The sequence below is a fragment of the Alligator sinensis genome, unplaced genomic scaffold, assembly GCF_000455745.1.
Source record: "Alligator sinensis unplaced genomic scaffold, ASM45574v1 scaffold639_1, whole genome shotgun sequence".
NCBI lineage: Eukaryota > Metazoa > Chordata > Crocodylia > Alligatoridae > Alligator > Alligator sinensis.
This window is the reverse complement of record NW_005842771.1, coordinates 149,842-173,035: the sequence shown is the minus strand read 5'-3', so window position 1 is coordinate 173,035 and position 23,194 is coordinate 149,842. Positions and strand designations below refer to the sequence as shown.

At 53.9% G+C, this 23,194-nt stretch overlaps 1 protein-coding gene across 2 annotated transcripts; it reads right to left on the bottom strand.

Annotated features, from left to right (window-relative positions):
- Positions 1–889: 889 nt before the first annotated feature.
- On the bottom strand, positions 890–22,633 carry SLC43A3 (solute carrier family 43 member 3). 2 transcript variants are annotated; one of them, XM_025216873.1, is made up of 13 exons: positions 22,441–22,633; positions 16,848–17,066; positions 16,075–16,204; positions 13,806–13,852; positions 13,258–13,334; positions 10,501–10,593; positions 5,898–6,037; positions 5,468–5,604; positions 4,105–4,266; positions 3,512–3,631; positions 3,141–3,327; positions 2,751–2,874; positions 890–1,460 (listed from the first exon to the last, which is right to left on the bottom strand). In XM_025216873.1, the coding sequence occupies exons 1-13, from the start codon at positions 22,490–22,492 to the stop codon at positions 1,305–1,307; spliced, it is 1,644 nt and encodes a 547-aa protein (XP_025072658.1). In that variant the 5' UTR covers positions 22,493–22,633; the 3' UTR covers positions 890–1,304. The 2 variants fall into 2 exon arrangements, with proteins under 2 accessions (XP_025072658.1, XP_006034832.1); XM_006034770.2 differs by lacking the exon at positions 22,441–22,633 and adding an exon at positions 20,438–20,498.
- Positions 22,634–23,194: the final 561 nt, after the last annotated feature.

The following is a 23,194-nucleotide window of genomic DNA, read 5'->3' as shown; positions in this document are numbered from 1 at the left end:
GGAGTGCAGTTATGTGGAGATGAACGGGGTGCAGGATATGTATGTGTGGGTTAAGGCTCTAGGTTTGTGGGAGGGTGAAAGGAAGGGGATCGGTGAGTCTGAGGGTGAAAAAGGTGTGTGAGGGAGCAGACAGAGGTGATCATCTCCCTGGGGACTCCTGGATCCTGGCATCCTCTCATGACAGATCCAAAAGGCACTCAGAGGAAATGTATTAATGAATCAGAGCCCAGGAGTTGTTACTCTGGCCTGAAGCCTCTGGTTTCTAGGTTTCTCATTCAAATCCAGCCTGGTCAGGTAGACTTGAACTGTTACCACATGGGGGCTCTGTGGGAGCTGCTGTACGTGTGTACCTCGGCCGTGGTGGGAGATTGGCTAGGGTGGGCTGCTCAGACACCTCTTATACCAGGCTGGAGAATCTTGTTCAAGGTCAAACTGATCTCCAGATCTGGGGTCAGGAGGGGTGTCCCCCCACCTCCCTCGGTCACATTGGTATGGATTGAGGGGGGCTTGCGTTCCTCTATTGCTGGGAGCAGTCTTCCTCCTAGAACTCTCTGGGCATCTACTAACATAATGTATTCCCTGCCAGGGCATGGGAAGTACTCCCACCTTCTCCTCTCTTCACTCATGGTGTACTGTGTACTGTTTTCCCTTTGGTTGCTCTGTGGCTCTGGTAGGCAAGAGGGGCTGGAGTGGATGAATAGTTGTCCGACAACGTAAGAGACTGAAGCATCCTGGAAATTGGGGATCAGTGTAGGAGTTATGGGGTCAAAGTCCATGTCCTGTAATTGGCAGCATATCAGACAAGAAGGTCCTTAGCAGCCTTAAATGAAACCCAGGAACCTTGGAAAAGCCCAGATGTGAGGCCAACAGGCAACAGGGCTACGGCATATTGGGATCTCTCCATTAGTATTTATTGGGTTTCAAGTAGGAAGGAGCAAGCTAGCACTTTTACCTCCATAATTATTATGAACACACCCAACTATAGAACTGTAGTCAAGCAGAACAATACATGTAAATACAGTTAGTGCATCTTCCTAATTGTCCTGTGTGAGAACAGGGAAGAGGGAGATAAAGGACTCAGACCAACAGGGCTATAAAAATAACTATAAAATTAAGTATCTGTAAAAATAAATATCTCTCTAATTACTCCTCTTTTAAATGAGTCTGAGAATGGCTTGAGATGGTAGTAAACATTCTGAGTTGGGCAAACATAGATGAAGAGGTACTAGGGGCTGGAGCACCCTGAAATTCCCTTTTCTCCTTCCCTTTTCCATGAAAAACAGTCCCCAGACAGCCCTGTGGTTTCAGATAGGAGACTCAACATCAGCCTTCTTCGGTGATGAGGACAGGGAACTGTTCCCTTCCGTGGCTTGTTCCTTCTCCCTACGTTGGTATTCCCAAAACACCATCAAGGGGTTGACGAAGCCCAGGAGGATGATGACGGTGAGGCCAATGTTCACCTGGGGATAGGACAATGAAACTGTGAACCTCATATGCACCAGGGTGTTAAACAAAATGTCCCTTGCCCCATAGGGGCACTCCCTGTCCCTCAGTTCAGGGTGTAAATAATGTTCTTCCACAGCCTGAAGAGCCCTGTGTGGGGCACCTGCTAACTCACCTCAACAGGGTTGAAATGTTGTAGCTGTGGTGGTTCAGGAAATATGCAAGAAGCAAGGCTTTTTGATGATATCTTTTATTGGACCAACTGTATAGCTGGGAGAGATGTTAGATAAGCTTTAAGGCATAAAGTGTGCTTCCTCAGGTCTGGAGAGCTCTCCCAGCTATATAGTTGGTTTAATAAAAGACATCATCAAAAAAATCCTTGCTTCCTGCATCATTTCAGTGGTTCAATAAAGTAAACCCCCCGGCCTGGCCCTGAGGGGGACACTCCCTATCTCTCACTCTAAGAGACAAGTAGTTAATAAAGCTCACATGACCCAGACCCAGAATAGGGCCCCCTCTGTCCCTGATGCTAAGGCATAGCTAAAGGTCCCCCCAAGCCTCTCCCACCTCCAGCACTGTATGGGGCATTCCTACCTCTCACATCACAGTCCTGTGTGCAGCACTGCCCCCATCTCACTTTAGGAGTTGGTACAAATTCTCCATAAAGCCCCTGTCTAGGCCATTCCCTGGCTGTCACTCAGGAAGTCAAACAATCCCTTTCCTTAACAATACTATACATTCATCTCTCACTCAGGGGTGTCAAAAAGCTCCACAGACCCCCAGACCCCTCTACGTCTCTCACTCTGGCCTATATGACACACTCTGTTCCTCCCTCCAGGATGTCTACCAGAGCCTCCTGCCATGAAGTCCCCACATGGACAAACTTCTGCAGAACTGTGGATAAGACTCTCCCTGACCCTCACTCTCATGGGTCAATAAACATCCCCAGGCCTTCTCTGTGGCACCCCATGCTCACTGGAGAGCATATGGAAAGCTCTCTCCTCAAGGACTACTTGTCTTCCACTCTAGATTATCAAAAAAGTTCCTCTAGATCCATCTATGCATAATTCCTGTCTGCTTCTCTGGAGTGTCAATAAAGTTCTCCCCAAAAGACACCCGCTTTGGGGTGTCAGTAAAGTTTCCCCCTCAAGAACATGCATGGCGCACTCCATTTGACCCTCAGATGTTGCAAACATGCCCCCTAGAACCAACATGGGTAACCCATGTCTTTCCCGCTAGGGTATCAATAAAGCACCCTACCCCCTGCCCAACCCTGGATGATGCTCCCTGCCAAACTGAACACTCACATAGAAAGGGTTTCCATTGAGGGGTCCCTTGACGAGTGCAAAGCAGGGATACTGCAGGAGCGATACCAAAGCTGACAGACCCATCACAAGCCCATAGAGCTTCCCAAAGTGCTCCAGGGGGAAGCTGCAGAGAGAATACATACAGGAAGTGGGGTACAACCGGGGGGGGGGGGCGGCAGGGGGCAGGGAGGATGCTGGGGACACTGGTGTAAGAGGGGCCAGAGGTGAACCCTCCTCCTGCCCCAACCACCACCAGGCATCTCTCAGACCTACTCCCCTCCCGTCCACCATTGCCTCTGCCCCCACTGCTTCTGCCCTGCCCCTTCCCAATCCTGGACCATCTCCTTCGCCCACCCCCTGGAGCCCTGTGAACCCCATCAGATGACTCACGCAATGGCCAGAAATGCAGCGTTGCCTCCATAGAGGAAGGAACGACTCAGCACCTGCAGGATAAAGGTGGCGTACTGCACAGGCAGCACAGGCACGGTGGCACACACTGAGAACCCCACGCTCTGCACCACCGTCACTGCCAGCGACAGCACGCAGGAGCGCAGGTCAGTCAGGGAGTCTGAGGCACCTGGGACAGAAGGGAGACACGGAACTCAGCCCAGGATCAGCATAGCAGAGTCCACAGCATGGCACAGCCATAGGGAAGTCCACAGCACCAGGGGCCAGCCAGGCATTGCTGTGGAGAAGGTCACAGTATCAGGCCAGCTTGGCTCTGAGAAAGAGGATGCATCAGATTACATGGGAACTGTTACCGTGGGTGCTGCCATCCTTGCCCCTCCTGCGCTTGTGGCGATCCAAGATGAGGCCATTCCAGGGGGCACACAGAACCCCACAGAGCTGAGTGAAGGCAAAGGCGTTGGTGTAGGTGCTCACTGGGAAAAGAGGGTACAGTGGTGTGAAAGGACAGGACTGTCCAAGGGGCCTCATACCCACCCCCATCTCTGACCCCCCAGGGCTGGAGGGTTGAGCCAGATGAAACCTAGAGCAGGTGATTCTTATGTTCTGCACCCCCGCCTGCCAGCAACCCACCCCCTGCTTCAGTTTCCCTTCTACACACTAAGTTAACAATAAGCAAACCACCTTCATCCAGGCCTCTGAGGCTTTGAGGGTAAAGCTCCACAGCTATAGATATGCCCACCACTTCCCTCATTGACACTCACCCCCCTCCCTCCCTCCATCCCTGTCCTCTTCCTCCACCTTGATTCCCTCCTCTCACCTTCCACCCCATTCCCTCCTCCTTCATACTCCCACCCCAGGCCATGTATACAGGGAAACCCTTGTCCCAATCCCTCCTCCCATTCTCTTGGATCACCTCTCCCGCTTCTCCCTCTATCCCATCCCATACCCAGTGCAGTGTTTTTCTCAGCCAGGTGCTCCAGCATGGGGTTGAGGGTGCCAATGAAGAAATAGTGCCGCAGCTGTATCACTGACAGCCACACCAGGTGCCAGAAAAAGAGCTTGGAGATGACACAGGACTGGAAGGACCGGACAGGAGGCTCCTTGTGGCCTGCAATGGCACCCAGGTCAGCTGGTGGGGGACTGAGTGCACAATGCAAGCCCCTTGGTTATGCTGGGAGAGGGGATGTAGGGGAAATCCAAGGGGCCATAATTCCCAGTTCTCATGATATCTAAACACACAGAGGTGCTGTAGGGGGGGCTGACCAGAGGCCACAAAGGGCGAGGAAGGCCAGACAGAGCAAGGGAAATCAGCTCCTGCCTTCTTCATGTCCAGGAAATAATGACACCCAAGGCCAAGTGCCAGGCCCACTGGCTTGCCCATCAGTGCTGGTGCCCAAGCCTCCCCACTCTGGGACTCTCCTGGGGCACAAGCCCTAGGCACAATCCACATGGGCCCCTCCCCCAGCAGCTCCCCTACATGGTCCACACTCTAGGGAGCATGCTGCTCTAGGCACAGCTCTGTGCTACCTGTGCATCCCCCAGTGCCTAAGGGGCAACATGTCCACAGGGAAAAGCAGAGCAGCCCTGGGGTGGCTGGCATATCCACCAGGCTGCAACACTCCCCCACAGAGGAAGCCTGACAGGAGGGATCCGGTCACACCCTACCCCTGGCCATGTCCCTCCATCCCCAACACATCTCCTTTTGACCATGCCCCTTCCCTGACAAAACAACCATGTGGCCATCCTACCTCCCTCCCTTTGGCTAGGCCCAGCCTCTTGACACAGCGCCATTGAGACACTTCTCCTTTGGCCATGCTTCCTCCTCTGGCCACACCCCTGCCTATACAGCACAGTCATCAACCGTGCCTTCCCTGACACCTACTCCCCTTCACCAGCCATGCCCCCCACAAAACCCTCCATCTGGCCCCACGCCTGTCCCCAGTGCCCACGAGGGTAGTTCTGACCTGCTTTTCTGGCCCTAGGTCAGGGAAGTCATTCCCTCTGTGTGTGGCAGGTCCCTGCTGGGGAAGCCTGGTACCATCCAAACCCAGAGCAATGGCTCATTCAGGCTCGTGGAGGAGTCTCTTCAGTGGGTCCTCAGTCCACCCAGACTGGGAAGGGTATACCAGGATGCCCTGATGGGGCTCCTCCACTTCCTCTCATAGGGGCAGGCAGGGCTCTAGGGACTACCGGTGCATTGTCCTGTCCCTGGGATGGGCAGAGGGTCCCCCCCAAACCAACAAAGCAGAAGCAAGGGCCTTGGAAAGGGCCTGGGGATATGGAGCAGAGGAAGCAGGCCAAGCCCCTACCTTTGCTCAGGAAGTCATTGGGGCTGCGGTCAGCCTCTGCAAGAACAGGCTCCGACTGCAGGTCATTGCTTCCGCCTCTGTGGGCTGGCTGCCTCTCCTCATAGGTGTGGTAGGACTGAGATTTCCTACAGGTCATACTGTGGACAGGGAGCCAGTCAGGCCCCACCCCAGGTTGGGGGACAAGACCATGCAGTTCCCACCCGGCCCCCACAGCAGGCAGGGGGTGGGGGAACCACTCTTCAGGCAGGGTCCCAGGCACCAGCCCAAGCTGAACCAGCCTGCCTGCACCAGGTGTAGATGACCCCACGAGGTCCCTCCCAGCCCTGCTTCTATATGATTCTAAGCTTCTAAGGAGGTCAGAGGTTCGGGTTCAAGGGGAGAGGAAGGAGGAGCAGGAAGATTCCCACAGGAGCAGTGGAGGGGGCCTTACCCATAACTGTATCCTGGAGGCAGTGGGTAGGGGATGTGCTGCTTAGGCATCAGAAAGAAGGTGCGGATCAGGTGCCAGGCACTGCAGGCAGTGATGAAGAGGAACATGTCCCTCAAGATCAGGCCTTTCTCATACAACAGCTGTGGGCAAAAGCAGGGGAAGTATAAGGGGCAAGCTAGACTTTGTGGAACATGTTAGGAATGGAAGAGACATGTAAAGAACCTGCCTGGAATCAGGGCCCCTATTGTACCAGGCACTGCACAGACCTTGCGATCAAGGCTCTGTTATACTGGGCGTTGCACAGGCCCCAGCAGAAATTAGGGCGCTAGGTACTGCACAGAAACATTGAGGAATGGGTAGCTTCTGTGTCCTGAGGAGGTCCAGACAGGTGAGGGAAAACTGAGATATGGATAAGGGAGATGACTCATCCAAGGCCACACAGTGAGTCAGTGCCAAAGCCAGGCACAGCACTCACAAGACTCCCTCTGCCATGTCTTGCTTTGCCTGTAAAACCACACTTCCTCCTACTCCTGACCACAGGAGCATGCTACCCTGATGCAGCTGGGCTCCTCTGGGCATGACAGCACAGGGCTGAGACCTCACAGCTGGTCCACCATGCTCCCTGCCAGGCAGTGCTCAAACCCCTTGTTGTGAGAGGACTGATGGGCAAAGGCTGTAGGTGTGCCAACTGGGGAACCTGCACAGCACCAAGCACAGCAAGGTCCTGAGCTTAGAGCCTCAAGGCAATACAGGTCCTTGGCAACAATGATGATTCGCATGCTTAGCACACTCCCTTGAGAAACTGGGCAGGGGGTCGTCTCTCTACATCCCTGGGACAGATGGGGACAAAGTCAGGGGCAGCAGCACATTCACTAACGGATATCAGGGCCCTGCGATTCAAAGGGTTTCCAGCAACAGCAGCAGCCAGTGCTGTACTGAAAGGAACAGGAGGAGGTGCTGTCTCCCCAGAAGGCAGGGCTGGCACCAATGCCCCAGCCTGGCAATAGGGGGTGCTAGTCTGCAGGGGCAAGGTGGGGGTGAGTGGGAAGCATTCTTGCCCTGGTGTCTGGGCTGACTTCAATACCCTAGTGTGGCACTAGGAGGCTCTGCACTGCAAGTGATGCCCCCCCATTTGAGCTCAATTGAAAAACTGGGGTCCTGGCAAGTGGAGTTTATGGGTTCACTAGGGACCTTCCAGTATGGCCCAACATAAAGCTTGGCAGCCCCAAAGCAAGGCAACTGACATCCTACAACCCAAGCCTGCTCCCCAGCCCATGGTGGGGTCCTTTCCTGGTACCAATAGCTGGCCATGTTCTGTGCTGCTGCACTCTATACCTTTTTCTCAGAGATGGCTACATTTAAGCACTGGGTTCAGCCTGACTGAACCTTCTCATGGGCAGGTATTACCAATCCCACAAGTCCAAACATCACCCCCTCCCCAAAACTAGAGGGTTGAGCATGAGATGGTGAGTCAGGACATCCAGCCTGGGTTCTATTCCTGGCTAGGGGGCAGGGGGCATTGGGATGGGTGGGTAGAGCCCTGTGCCCTGCCCTCTGCCACCTTAACTCCGCCTTTTGGGAAAGGCCAACTTGGGAGCCAGAACACAGTGCCCCAGCAGTGCAGGCACAGCATGGGCTGCCATGTGGCTTCATGCTGAAAGTGAGCCCAGGAACTAACACTCTTATCCCTCAGGGACCAGACCTCCCCAGTTGGGACCAGGCAGCACTAATGCCCTTGCCCACCCTTGCCTTCCAGGACACTCCTCATTCGCTGAGCTCTCTGACAAAGCCAGCTAGTGTGACAGATGCCAAGCTCTGAGCACGTGGGGAAATCCTGGACCCGGAGAGGAGGGGAAGAGGGATCCCCTGATTTTGCAAGTCAGGAGAGGGACACAAGCCTTAGGACTGCGCAGGTCTCTTTGCTGCTGTGGGTTCTGTTTGGTGGCCTACCCGGCTGGCCAGGAAGGCACTACTCCATTAGGCTATATTTGCTGCAGGCTTATTAACATCTGTCCCAATCAATACCAGGCACTCATGAATGAGCATTCAGCTGCCAAGTGCAATGAGACGCTCCCTGCCCTTCTGCTGAGCTGCAAACCAAACTCTCAGCAGGTCTAACTCCTGCCAAGCTGGCACCAAAATCTAGACATTCTTGCACTAACTGGGGGGCCCTACAGATGTGCAGTAGGCATGTGCTGGGTACCATCACCCAGCCAGAACTGAAGAGCTGAGCTTGGCTCAGTACTACCTAAGAAAGGGGCAGCTTCAGGCTTGCAGAATCAATGCCTGGAAAATGATGCAGGTGAATTAACTGCAAACCAGCAGGGGGCACCAACACACCACCTGGCACAAGGCTGATCAAGGGGCAGCAGGGGGCACTGCTCCACAGCAGGAGGCCAGACTATATCCCTGGTTGCAGACCGGTGGGCAAAGGCTGTAGGTGTGTCAGCTGGGGAACCTGCATAGCACCAAGCACAGCAAGGTCCTGTACTTAGAGCCTCAAGGCAATACAGGTCCTTGGCAACAATGATGATTCTCGTGCTTAGCACACTCCCTTGAGAAACCGGGCAGGGGGCTGTTTTTCTACATCCCTGGGACAGATGGGGACAAAGTCAGGGGTGGCAGCACATTCACTAACGGATGCCAGGGCCCTGAGATTCAAAGGGTTTCTAGCAACAGCAGCAGGCAGTGCTGTACTGAAAGGAACAGGAGGAGGTGCTCTACCCAGAAGGCAGGGCTGGCACCAATGCCCCAGCCTGGCAATAGGGGGTGCTAATCTGCAGGGGCAAGGTGGTGGTGCATGAGAAGCATTCTTGCCCTGGAGTCCCACCCCTGCCAGGACCTGCCTACTGTCCTCAGCAACGGCAATGCACAGCAATACATCGCCAATACAAGGGCCAATACACAGCAAGCAGGGGCCTGCCTGACTGGGGGAAGGGGCAAGGACTGGGAGAGTCTAACAGGTATGAATCATGCCCTGGGCTGACCCCAGGGAGACAGTCCAGCCCCAGACCCAGTAGCAAGGGAAAGTCACTCTCATGTACACAAGTGAATGGAGATCCCAGGGGACAGAGGCTAAGGATGGACTGAAGGGGCCCCTACAGCCACACCAGGTGAGCTCAGCCCCTCCAGGTGGGGTTATACTGAGGTTACCATGACATCTCAGAGGCTCACAGAGATAACATCAAACACTGCACACAGCCAATGGGATAGCGCCTACCTCAGAAAGCATGCACAAAGGGAAACTGAGGCACACAAGGGTGTAGGTGCCTTCCCCAGGTCCTCAGCAGGATGGGGATATCCCCCAGATCTAACTCAGCCCTGCTCTCAGCCACACTGCCTCCCTGCAACCTCCTAATAGCCACAGCTTGGCCAGCATCAGCACAGAGTAAAGGTTGCTGGGTACAGACTCCTATCTATTCAGGCACCAGTTGTACCTGTACTTTGATCTCTGGAACCTGTTCCTACAAAGGTTCAGCCTCCCAGGGGAGACCCTGCCAGCGAATCCTAGATGCTATGTACTCTGCAGGTCTGCCAAGGGCTCCCGAGCAGGGTGACCTCCACTCCCAAGCACAGCACTGTGCCCTACACTGTTTGGCTGTCCATACAGCTGCAGATGATGCTGATGAGAAGAGCAGAGCATACACTCTTGCAGGTGGGGACAGGCTAAGGGTCTAACTTGTCACATGTCCCATCACCAACAGGGGCAAAGAAAAGATGCTCCAGGGCAGTGATTCTCAAACAAGGCCCCACAGCACCTTAGATGCCATGAGATCCTTGCAGGGGCGCCATGGGGTCTACGTAACGTTAGCACTGTTAGGTGCACAAACATGATTCACAAGATAAACTCCAAAATTTCAAATAGGAATCCATGGTGTTAAAACCATTCCACCCTGTTATGGGCATTCTGAGTTCTTAGCAACAGAAAAACATTTCTATTATTTTTCCATAATCAAAAGATAAGTGAAAACTAAGCACAAGAATTTTTTGAGGGGTGCCTCGGATCTAACAAGGTTGAGAACCACTGCTCTGAAGAAGGAATCAGGATGTGTACAGAGCCATCCACCCCTGTCAGATCTTCCTTGTTGCCTCCACCATGGGGTGGGTGGGGGTGTCCTGGGCCTGAGATGACACCCCTGACATGGTGGGCTCCCAAATGCCAGTCCCCACTTAATCTACCAAACAGTTTGCTGAAGCTGGATGAACTGCCCTGTGGTGGGGTGTCCCCCAGGTGAAACGTGCTCTATGCATGGCCTGCATTTCAAAGGAGCTTTCCCATGTGGGCCAGAAGGGCTGAACAACTACCAAGACCAATCCCAAAAGGGGGTGCCTGTTTGGGGAGGAGCCCTAGATATCAGAATAATGTTAAAATGCAGATGTCACCTGATGGGGAGGAAGGAGGCGTATTCTGGGGACTTTTGCTGAAAGAATCCCAGGGGCTCAGAATCCTGTGAATGCCAAGCCCTGAGGGACACGTGTCCTCAGAGGAGCTGAGCAGGGTCTGTACCAGGGCAACGTCTCCACTGGCAGGGACAAATCATGCCTGGATTAGTGGGTGTTTGGCCCATGTCCCTGCCCCCTCTCCCGCCCTGACGGAGCTCACCTTGATGATGAGGAACACAGCAGAGGAGGAGTCGAAGGCCCCATTGTACAAAGTGATGATAGTTGACCGGTGCTTCCCAAACAGGTTGCCCACCTGCAAGAACAAGAACCCCAGTCCATGATCATTAACCCCATCAGGACTGCCCAGGGCTCAGGTGACAAAAATCACAAAAAACAGGGCTGTAAAGGATGTCAAGGGGCCCCCTTGTCCAAGCCTGACCCCAGATAGACCATCCTTGAGGGAACTCTGTCCAACCTGCTCTCAAAAGCCTCACAACCTCCCCAGCAATCTCACCCTGCACCATCTTTGCAGCTGGAAAGCTCTTCCTAATCTCCACCCCCAACCTTCCCTGCTGCAATCAAAGCCTGTTGCTTCTTGTTCTGCCCCTGGAAGACATGGAGAACCTTTTATGCCCTTCATTTCTGCAGAAATGTCTGACATATTTGAGGACTGCTCTCCCAAACCCCTCGTGCTTCTCTCCTATTGACTAAGTGCACCCAGTTCTTTCAGTCTAGCCTCAGAGGTCCTGGTTTCTAGACTTTGGGTGATTCTAGTTGCTCTCTTCTGGATTCTCTACTACTTCCTGGATGTTCAACTGGCCACAAACTCTGGCCTCACCAGAGCCAAGCAGAGGGGAAGGATGATTTTCCATGCCATCGAGACAGCACTCCTGCTCCTACATTCCAACAGCGTGCTGGCTTTTTTTCGCAACAGCATGAGAGCATTTGCTCATATTCAGTCCACGTGTTTCTGAGCCCTAAAATCCTTTCCTGCAGAACAGCAGCCTGGCTGGTCGTTCCCCATTTTATATTTGTACAGCTTGCGGTTCCAGCTAGCTCAGAATACCATGTCTGTCCTTACTGCATTTCCTTCCGTTCATTTCAGACCTCTTCTCCAATGGCGTGAGATTAAGCTGGATTCTAACCTAGTCCTCCAAAGCTCTTGTGACATCTTTCAACTACACTCATTGCAAATTTTCTCTGGTAGTATAAATACTGAATGGTACCAGGGGACCCCACTTAATACAACCTTCCAGCCTGATGGCTGAGCCACTTATAGCTACTCTGTGAGGATAGTTTTCCTGTTAGCCATGTATCAGCTTTACAGGGGTGTCTACTAGACTGCATTTCCCTGGTTTGCCTCAGAGGATGTCAAGTGAAACAGGGTCAAAAGTTTTACTGAAGTCCAGCTGTACCACATCTGGCATCTCTCCCCTACCTACAAGACCTGTTCCTTGGTCACAGAAGGAAAGGCCTGATTGGTCCTTGATCTGGACCAATCCTGCTGGTTGGTCTGTGACACTGTATTAGCTTCCAGGTACTCACAGAGAGTTTGGTTTCACGTTCCAGTGTCTTTCAAGGAATCAAGGCTTGACCGTCTGAGTTGTAATTCCCTGGGTCCTCCTTTCCCAGCCAGGGGAGCCTCGTCTGACCTCCAAGAGTCCTCACAATCCCTCAAGCATAGGTGACATGGGGGGGGAGAAAGGGGGTGCAGGGGGAACATGCCCCCCTGCAGATTTCTGTACCAATGGTGGGGCATGGGGCTGCAGCGCAGGTGGAGCCAGCTCCAGGCAGCAGCAGGGGTGCAGAGCTGTGCCCCCCGCTGTCAACACTTATGCTCAGCTGTACCCTCAAGGCTCTGAGACTGCCTCAGCCAGCTCTCTGAGCTGGCTCTTCAAGTCCAGCTGATCAGAAAACACCTGGCTTTTCTAAGGAGTCTCTATCCTGCTCCTCCCCTCTCCCAGCTCAGTTCTTCCCCTGGTGCCAATTTTGTTAGCATCTTTCACAGTTAGTCTTCCAGTGAAAAATCAAGTAAAAAAGGCATCACAAATGTCAGTCCTCTCTGCTCTCCCCTTCCCTGAGGAGTCACCATCTCTCTTTGGACAGCTGCCTCATCCTTCTAGTGCCTAACAGAGCATTTCTCACTGTAGCCTTTACATCCCTTATAAGATTTCTTCACTGCCCCTCTGTGCCCACCATCACTACCAGTTCCAGCTTCCATTTGCTGGGGCAATCCCTTGCTATTCCCAGGCCATGAGGAGCTCATGCCTAAACAACACTGGACCAGTGTTTTCCCCCCTGCCTTAGCCCTTGCACTCATCAGAGCTTGCACCCCAAGCAATGTTTAAGAAGCTGCCACCTCTCTTGGAAGCTCCTCCCCTAAGGCAGGTTTCCCAAGAGACCCTGTAATCTGTGTTCTCCGCAGCACCAGGCTTTATTCTGCTGTTCTCTTTCTCACCTTGTGCAAGGAGCTAGGAGTCTTTCACCTCATGACCACCCTGCCCACCCCCATGTCCTCCCTGCCAAGCTCAAAGAGCTTCCCCTCCTGCTGCTTTCTCTATCTTCTGTATGACAAGGAAGTCCATACCCCCAGTCCCAGAACCTGTCTGGGCATCCTGGGTCCTGCTGGGCTACTCTCCCGTGAGGAACCTGAAGGAGATTAAGTATTCCCCATAGAGCAGGGTGGGTGGACTTAAAAGCCCCTAAGGGATCTCCAGAGCCAGCCCATCCCAGGTACTTTCAGCCTTCCTTCTCCAAGGGCAGCACTTTGGACAGGGCATCTGCCCCACCAGGACACCCTCAGCCCACGGGGCTCGGCAGGGGACAGCATATCTCTACTCCCCCAGTTGAGTCTGCCCCCATGCCCAGCTGGTGTCAATTAGGCATCAACAGAGGTGATACGGTCCCCACAAAGAGACTGAAGCCCATCCCCCCACAACTGGACCTGTCCCAGTGAGGAGTCCACATGGAGTCAGACCTGCATGTTGGTGAGGATAAGGAGAATCCCTCCAATAGAGAGCAGTGACATGGCGGGGAACAGCATCAGCGCCGTGGCTGCCAGGAACACAAAAGGCACAAGTCAGGGACTCAATCTACACATGCACGCATACACCCTGCACAGCCAGGCCTCATCACAACTTGCAGGGGTGGAACTCCACAGGAACACAAGCACACAAGTTTGCTTGCACTTGGGTGCCCAATATGGGATCAGAGCGGTCCAAGGGTATGCTCAGAGTTGTCCATCAGGTGGTGTTGTTGGGGTAGTTACCAGTCACAAGTGGGGCTGACATCACTCTGATGGGGTTTGCCTCTTCACCCCCAAAGCAGAGGATCCACCAGCATTGCTGTTGGGGGATAACCCAGCTCAGGCTTGCCAGCTGGGAGTAGGGCCCTCATCGTGGGTCAGAGAAGGGGATAGTGTCCCATCTCCAAGACATCTCCACTCCAGCAGGACTTTATGCCCACAGACCACCTGGCACAGACTACCCAGGCCCATCCTACAGCATCTACAAGGACAGCACTTACCTGCTGTGGAGAAGGAGATGAGCAGGGTACCCCCAGTGTACAGAAATCTGAAACATAGAGACACAGGGTAATGCGGAGGGAAGCTGGGGGGCAAAGAGTCTCCCAATCCTGTATCATAGAGGAGGTAAGCTGATGTCAGAAACAAAAGCAACCCTGCTGGGGGGATGGATGGATGGATGGATGGATGGATGGATGGATGGGACAAATGGTGGCCATGGGATGGATCAACTAGTGGAAGGATAGATGGACAGATGGACTAGATAGAGGTGCACATGGAAATGGATGGATGGATTGAATGGAAGTGCCCAGAGGGATGATGGGCAGATGGATGAGCTGGACAGATAGATGGTGAGCACCAAATGGAATAACTCGTTTGATACCAGCATGTGAAGTCTTTCAGCTCCAGGGTCTGGATCCTGATCTCAGAAGGGCAAAGATCTATGACAGAAGGCCTGGACATGGGCAGCCTTTCCCTCCAGACAGCTGGGAATACACACTGGCAGTGGAGGCATGGATAAGCCCTGGCTGGATCCTTCCCCACTGAGACCAGTGGATCCAGCCAGCCCTGATTCTCTCAGCCCAGCTGGGACCTGCTCGTAAAATCAGAGAAGGTCAGAGAAGGTCCCTTCATTGTCTGCCCTGGGCTCTGGGGCTGGACTGTCCTCCATGCTCAGCTGGGCTGTCATAGGGAAGAGGAAGCAGTGAGTCCACTGGGAGTCAGCACACACAAACTGCCCATCCTAACAGCATGGCAGCCTGGTCCTGTTCTGGGAGCAGCTCCATGTAGCGTGCCAGGCAGGCATGCAGAAGAATGTGGGCAGCCAGCCCTTCCTTCCTCTTTGCAGGCGCTTGTGCAACCTGACATGGGAGGAGGTATGTCCTAGAACCCGCCACATCAGCACCCCGTGGGGCTCATGTGAGCCGCCTGACTTTGCCCCTAGCCCATTAATAGATTAACTCAACTGAGGCGAAGTTAATGAGCTGCAAAACTCCCTGACCTGAAACCACTGGAGTCACTGACCTTCCTCAGCATCTCTCCCACACATCCTCATCGCTCCCACATATACCTGAGCCACATGCACCCATCACTTCCACTTGGCTGTCTCATACCACACACCCATCACCCTCCCACACCCCCAGCAGCCCATACACACTATCACCTGATGTAGTCATTACCCCCACATGTCCCTGATACCCCCAACCCATCAAAGCAGGGTCAGGAGGGGCTTATAGCAGAGATGCTGAGCATTAGCCTCAGACCCCCCAGCTGGAGCAAACCAGCCACATTGAAGCCCATGGACTAAATTTCCAGGTGAAGTAAATCAATCAGAGATCCATAGGACCTTGTTAAAATAAGGTAACCACAGGGACAATGGAGTCAGTGATTCTGATCCCCAGCTGGGATAAATCAGTCACAGCTGCAATGGAGCTCACACTGGATCACAGCCCTCTGTCCTTGAAGCCATGTAATCAGGATTCAGTGGGTAACCACCACAGAAGTGACCCCCTGCCCCTTTTGTTCCCCTTATGTCTCTTTCTATCAACAACCAGGGAGCCTGCACCCAGGGGACCTCTGTGACATACCCCAAATTGAAGCTTCTACTCTGCTGTGGCTCTAAGATATCCCCCTAGAACACCTCTACACTGACAGGGGAGCAGCCCAGTAACGCCTCTGCCCATAACCTCCTCCAGCCCTTGAGGAGACCATATCACACAACCCCACCTGCCACCCCAGGCTCCTACCCAACCATTCCAGGCTGACAAAGATCAGGCTGGCTTTTATTTTCAACAGCTACACAACAAGGCACCAAGTGCCCCACCCTCACACCCAAAATATGTCCTCTCTTCCCTTCCCCATGGAAATGGACAGCAGGACAGCCCAAGAGCTCTCCAGATAAATTAAAATAACCTCCCAGCCAGAGGAACAACTTGTGCGAGTGAGGTAATGAGGCTGAGCTGGGGATGATGCTGTGTGTGGTGGGGGGGAGGCTATGCTAAGGGTAGATGGGATGAGCTGGATAAAACAAGCTGGGCCCCTTCCTGATGATAATGGTGCTGTGGGGCAAGAGACAGCCCAGCTATGGAGGTGTGTATGTGCCAGAGGGAAGGGAGAAGCAGGGAACCCCGGCCCTGGCCCTGGCGCTGGCCATCCGCCCGCCCGCCCCCCCCACCAGCGCCACAAAGAGTGTTAGACCCCAACAGCAGCCCACACTCCCCACCCAGGGATGAGGTCCAACTTCATGTGCACACCCACCGGCCCCCTACTCACATAGCCAGCAGTCGAGCTGCAAGGGTGCCGAAGCGGTCAAAGATGCATCCCGTGGGGAAGGTCATGAAGTTGTTCATGAAGGAGCCAATGGTAAAGATGAGTGAGAACTGTTCATCCTGCTCACTGCAGCCTGCGGAGAGTGCTCATGTCATGGGCTGTCCTGGTGGGGGGGATGCTGCCCCAAGCCCCACAAACAGCTCACCCATGCCCAAGCCCAGACCCTCCAGACCCTGAAACAGTCACTCACACCGTGCCCTCTGCCTGTAAACCCTTCTGCCTCCCCAAACCACTTACATAGACACCCCCACACAGCCCCCATTCTGGCTCCCCTGACAGAAACCCACCCACATAGCCCCTACATCCATACCCCATCTCAGTCCCAAAGCCTCCAGTCCAGAAACTGCCCAGGACAGATACAGTTCACTACTTCCCTACCCCCTCCACACTGCTCTCCAGATAACACTCTCCATCCAATATACCATCTCTCCCACCCCTCCACACAGTCCCCAGGACTTGCACTCTTCATACAGCCAAACCCAACACTCTGAAGCCAAAGATCCCCTAAATCCCTGCACCACCCCCCCATCTACTAAGAGCCCAAATGGGGCTTATGGGGAAAGCACTAGGGAACCAGGAAGAAAGGCAGAGAAGTCTTGCGGGTAGGCAAAGGAGGGCTTGTGTACCCATGAATATGCACATCTGGGCATGCTATGATTTGCACTGGCTCTGAATTCGTTCCCTCTGCCACACGTGTGCTGGAAGCTCAGCCATACCTGTCTCATGTGTGGCGTTGACAGTCATGTTAGCAACAGGTTTGCACAGGTCCTCGAAGTAGTGCAGGCCCTTGAGCACATAGACCAGAGAGGCCCAGCCGAAGATGATGCCCGCAAAGCACATGCATTCCATGAGCCCTGAAAGCAGTGTGGCCAGGCGCTTGGCCAGCCCTGCTCCCTGGCTCTCCATGTCACCAGCCTTCTGGCCCTGGAGGAGATCTAGAACAGCAGAGACCACAGCTTGAAAAAGGGCCCTGGACTGGCACTGAAACATGGCTGCCTCATGAATGGGCCCCACACTTGGCCTGAGATGCAGCCACTTCTAGGGTGGGGCTCAGCACCAGTCCAACAGCCACACTGCCCCACCACACAGGCCCCTCGTCCACCCTGGCAATAAGGCCTCCCCTGGGGTAGGTACAGAAACTGTTTACAGAGAGACCCATGTACCAGCTAGGTAAGACTGCTTCTGGGTAATTTCCCAACTCTGTCCTGCAATGCAGCCACCTCTGGGGTGGGGCATGTTCCCTCTTCAATAGCTGCTCTGCAGCATCACATATCCACCACTGCAATATAGCTACATCTGGGGTGAGGCATCACTGCTGGTTGTACAGGGGCCACTCAATGATCACTGCACAGAGGCCAGCACTGAAGCTGGGGAGAACAACTGTTTTTTTTCAGAGGTTCCTTCCAAGCACAGCCAAGCAGCTGTTAAACAGTTCCCTTGCATGGGAGTTTAGGATGGAAAGGGAGGAATACTGCATCCAACTAAACCAGTGCAGATATGAATCACGGCTGCTTGGAGTTAAACATGTGAGAACTGGGATGCATATGAGGCTTCTGCAAAAAGTGTCATGGGACCTTCCATGCCTGGGAGAATCCAAAGCCCTGCTGGGGACCCTGAGGCCTTGGGGCTCGCACTCTCTACCTGGATAGAGTACCCCATCCCTAGTCCTGACCCCACCACTCCCTGCAGGCTAGTGCCCCCTGCTTGGTGCAAGCTCTGGCAGAGTCACAGTGCAACATGAGACCATGGGATAGAACTTACATCAGTCCTCCCATCTCCCCCCTCCCTTGCTTCATTATACCAGGGTGGAGGGAGCTGCTACCCTGTGTCAGCTACCCTGGGAGCCAGGAGTGCTCAGCACATGATGAGCTCAGAGGATAGGGGCCCTGGAACAGAGGAAGGAGCAACAGCCATCTCCCCCACCATCATGTCTGTCCTGCCCCATATTTTGTCCCTTGTTCCCCTCATGCAGGCTCTCTGGTCCCTTCGGACTTAAGCTGTGCACCTTCAATACTGTGGCCTGTGCCTGGGAGAGTGGAAGGGGGCAGGTCTCTGACCCTGGTGTTGCAGATGGAGAGATAAGGCCTGGGGAGGTGCCAAGCGGGTGTCTGAGCCAGCACCTTTGGGTGTCCAAGGACAAAGGTTGCTCGTGTGCAGGATTTTAGTGCTGATGCAGAAAGGACACTGGGGTCATGAGGCAGCACTCAACCTGCTCAGGCAGCTGTGATGGATGGCATCTCTGGGGACTGTGTCCCACGGGTGCCCTGCAGGCCTGGCTGCCAGCTGACCTGCTTCCCCTTGGCAGGGTGGCCTGGGCTCAGCCACGCCTGGCTGCATTGTTCTCACCCAAGCTGTGGCTGGAGCAGGGGCTGCCAGGCACTGTGAATCTTGAGCCACATCCACCAATATCCAGGCGGTGCTGTGTGGCCTTGAGCACAGCACTGCACCCCTGCTGTGCCTCAGTTTCCCCATCTTGTCCTATAGCTCACAAGGTCAGGGACCAGCTTTGACACTAGCCTGTGGGAGGGGAGGTAGGCAGCTCCAGAGGAACTGGGCTGGGGCACAGGCTCTGAGTCAGGGAACTTTTTCTGCCAGTAAAAATCCAGGGCTTGGGGAAAGAGGCCACTGAGCAGCCCTGAGCAAAGCCAGTGAAATGCACTCCACCCTGCAAGAAACAACATGGGTTCATTCCTAATCATCTTCCCAGCCTGGGAGGCTGGTAGGCAGAGACAGGTGATATCCTCAGATGTAGCAGGCAGACTGACCAGTCCCTATGTGGTGGTGTTTCACCGCTTGGGGGCTGGGTAGGGAAGTTGCTCTCTGTGAATCATGAATCATACAATTCTCTAATAAAACCCTGCTCCTGCTCAACTGAGGATGGGGAAAAGTTAAAAATAGCCCCTGGCCTCCTTGTGGCAGCTCCATGTACCACTCACCAAGCAGGAGTCCCCTTACAGCCCTACCCCAGGGGAAACCAAGGCACCAGCTACATTGTCCCTAGACAGCATGTGAGTAAAGGCCAGGCCCCTGGGATTAGAGCTGCCCAGCACCATGCATGAGATGTGCCCCTTTGTAGCATGAGTATGCAACAGTTCTCTGCACAGTATAAGCATATCATGGAGCCCCTGTGCAACACTTTTGCCACATGGCTCTATGAGGCACATATGTGCCACATCAGTGTGACACGTGCAGGATACATCCCCGTACAGCACATGTGCATGAGGCAGCTGTGAGTGCACAACACAGACCCTGAGCACCCTCTGTGCACAAAAGGCCCACCCAGGTAGCACTTGCACCCAGGCCAGGCATCTCCCCTTGCTTCCCACAAGAGAGCTCCACTATGCCACTTACCCCAGCCCAGGACCTCGCCCTTGAGGACCACCCCTGAAGCCTGCCCTAGCCCCAAGCCCAAGGCACCAGGACTCCAACCAGGACAAAGTAAATAGCCCCACTCCCCTCTCTGGCCTGCACCACCCGGGGCCAGGAAAGGGACCAGTTTGGCTGCAGGGCTCCCCCCCCCCCCCGGCAATCAGGGCAGGGCTGCGGGGCACAGACATCAGAGCTCCCAGGCGAGGCACCCAGCAGGGTTAGGCAGACACAGCCCACCACTCCCCAAAGAGCCCTAGCTCCCAACCAGGCAGCAAGAGCACTAACTGCCCCGCCCTTGCCCCAGCACAGGACTGAAGGGACACTGTCTGACCAGGGCACAGGCAGTCTGCAGGGGTGGGGAAGGGCTGGGGATTAGGGAAGGGTTCAGAACAGGGGATGTTGAGATACAGTGCCAGCTCCCATATCCAGGACCTCTGCCACTGCCACCCCTCCCCTCCCAGAGCACATCTCCCACTCTGTTTATCCTTTCCTACCTACCAACCCTCCTGCCTCTACTCCCTGGGCAGCTCCTGAGCCATGACTCCCTCACAGCCGCTCCCCAAAAATCTACTCCTCTGGTTGGCTGATTCATTCTTTCCTAATACAGACAATGTTTCCCTATGGCTCGCCACAGCATCTGTTTTCTCTTAGCCTCCTCTAAAGGAGAAGCTTGTTTTCCGGGCTCCGCCACATGCCCAGCCTGCCCAGTCCAGAGGCCACCAGTGCCAAGGTGGGTAGCTGCAGGAAGCCAAGCAGGGGTGGGGGCAAGAGAGAAGGGGAGGACAGCAGTGCCAGGATTGTGACAACAGGCACTAGGTGCCTGCCCCCTCTATACAACCCATTCCCTCCTCCTGTGCCCCTGCCCCATCCACACTCCTCTTTCCCCTGCCAAGCTGAGGGGGAGAAAAGTCCTGGGAAAGTGGGCACAAGGACTCACCGTGGGTCACAGGCTGCAGAACTGGGAGCCGTCACTGAACCATCAACAGCATGAGAGTTACTGCCAAGAATGCTGCAAGGCACGCCCACCCTACGCACACCCCCAGCCCTCCCCACACACACCCTCCCCCACCCCTGCCAGCTCTGAGCCATTCAGGAAACATCTGGGGATGTGTAGAGAAATCAGAAATGTAAGTTGCCCCCCTTCCCTGCATGCATAGGCTTGCACACACATGCAACCAGGCATGCGCACTCCCCCATGCTCTTAGACACATATGCACACCTGTCTTAAAACTGCTCTGCAGTCAGCAAACATACACACACTCAAACACATGCACATGTGTATACACACATTATCAGGTATATATACATGCGTGTGTACAAACACCTAAAATCATGTACACATGTGTACATACATATGTAAACATACATGTTATCAGGTATATACACGTGTGCACACATTTATATATATATGCTCAAACACAAGCACACATACCCAAACACATATATATGTACATACACTCAAACATACATATGCATGAAAAGTAATCATATACATACACCCACCAAAGAACATGATGCGCACACATACACACACCTGCCTGTTTACACGCCCCCTTCACACGGTCTATTCTAAATCCTTCCTACATATTCTCATGCAGTTTCAGATCCCTGTTGCACATGCACACACAAATATATACACACATACACATGCATGTACACACACAAACACAGACCTTTGCAGAACCTCTTTGCACACACTCGTACAATCTCTCATACACCCCATTCCAGATGCTTTTTCTAAGAACAGGCAAACACATTCAGAGCACCCATTCCACATCTTTTCTACACAATATACCTACATGCATGTGCACATGCATGAGACAGACAGAGGCTCCACAGCCTTCAGTCTGGTTGCCCCAGCTCCTGTGCTGCCCCATCCAGCAGCTGAGAGTACCTACAGCTCCATGGGGCTCCAGCAACATTTCCAAAGCTCTTGTCTCAGTCCCCTTGCCCCTGTGGACCCACCTCAGCCATGAGGCCTACACTTCCCCATCAGCCACATTAGGAGCCAAACCAAGCCTGGTTCCATGGAACTTTGCCCACCACCAGCCTGTGCTTCTGTGCACCCTCTAAGAGAGAGCAGAAATGAGGACCCCCTCATCTGTGCCCTTCACATGCATGCAAGCCAAGGGAGACCCTGGCCAGCCTGCTGTACAGACTATTCCCACCCCAGCCAATCCCCAGCTGAGTGCCTCTGCAGCATGCCATGAAGCTGGGAGTCTCTGTGCTAGCATGGAAGGAAACCTGCCCATGCAGTTGCTTGCTACAAAACTATTGGTCAATGACTGCCATTCAGGGGGTACCACATTTATGGTGTCCCCTGCTTTCCTCCAGCCTGCAGAGCTGTCACCCTGGAAGCACAGCCAGCCCTCCACAGAGGCACCCCTCCCCCCACCCAAACCCTATGCCAGGGGTCAGCAACCCCCAGCACATGTGCTGAGCATGGCAAGCAAGACCATTTTTCTCGGCACACCACCACCAGCCCAGGCTCTAAGCAGCTGCTGCCAGCCACGGAGCCCAGGCTGCTCCCAGCAGGCAGCTGGGAGGCTGCAAACCCTGCTGCAAGCAGACCAGGCTCTGTGGGCTGGCTGCAGCCGGGAGGCTGCAAACAGCTGCTCTGTGCTCTGGCTTGTCAGCACACCAGCACCTTCCAAGGTAGACACTGTGGTTTTTTCGGCACTCCGGCCAAAAAATGTTGTCTACCCTATACCCACACAGTCATCACCCTGTAAGTGCAGTTATCCAGCAGACACACGCTATCTCCCTCCACCCACAGACTACTCCCTGGTAATCAGCACAACCAGAATGCTGCCCTGGGGCCCAGAAACAAGAGTTCTACTCCTGGCTCCTCCACTGGGTGTCTTTGGAGGAGGCAGAAACTCATTCCCTACCTTGGTTTCCCCACCTGTGAAGGGAGATCATAATGTAGGGGTCACTTACCCAAGTCTCTGGACCTTCGGGAGCCCTGCATTGTCCCCCATCTCAGCAGCATCCAAGAAAACACTGATCACTGCCAGGCTGCCATAAATATCTGCCTGTGAGTGGCTGACCCCAGCCTGGTCCCAGACCCCTGTCTGCTCCCAAGTCCACTTTCTGCCACTTAACCAGAGCTAAGACTTTGCACTTTAGCACATGTGTATTTTTCTTCCTTAATGACTTGTAATAAGGTCTCATTATCACCAGGGTTGTGAAAAGCCACAACCAAGAGGACAGTTTTAGCTATTAAAGATTAACTCCAGCCAAGAGCTCTTGCATTTCCCAGATGTCCAAGAAATGCCCACACTATATTTACGGGCATACTATGGGTCATAACCTTCTATCTTTAGATGTCCAATTAGGGATGGGGGGTGGGGGTTACTGCCTGCTGGGTCTGGACACCACAATGTGAAGGAGTGAAAAAAGCAGGTATTGAGGAGTCAGAAATGCCAAGGTGGAGTTTTATGACTAGCTAATCCTACATGGCACAGGACAGAGGATTTTTCCAAGTAAATGATTATGTTGAAGAAGGGGGTTCCTCCCCTACAGTAGCTAGTCTGGATTAGCTAATTCAGATCAGAGCAGCTAGCTCTGTGACAAGGAAAAGCAAGTTAGCAGCCCTGGATGGGACCTTGAGGGTCAGCTAGTTCATTGAACCCACAGACGACTATGGCACATGCCCCCCCAAGATTGGCCCCCCGACTCGGCACCACTTAGG

Excerpts from the sequence above, each read along its gene's own strand:
- SLC43A3 (XM_025216873.1), bottom strand. The coding sequence starts at position 22,492 with ATGCTGCTGAGATGGGGGACAATGCAGGGCTCCCGAAGGTCCAGAGAC. Across the intron at positions 4,267-5,467 it reads CAATGACTTCCTGAGCAAAG|GCCACAAGGAGCCTCCTGTC; the intron begins GTAGGGGCTTGG and ends GTGCCATTGCAG. Across the intron at positions 3,328-3,511 it reads CAAGGATGGCAGCACCCACG|GTGCCTCAGACTCCCTGACT; the intron begins GTAACAGTTCCC and ends CTTCTGTCCCAG.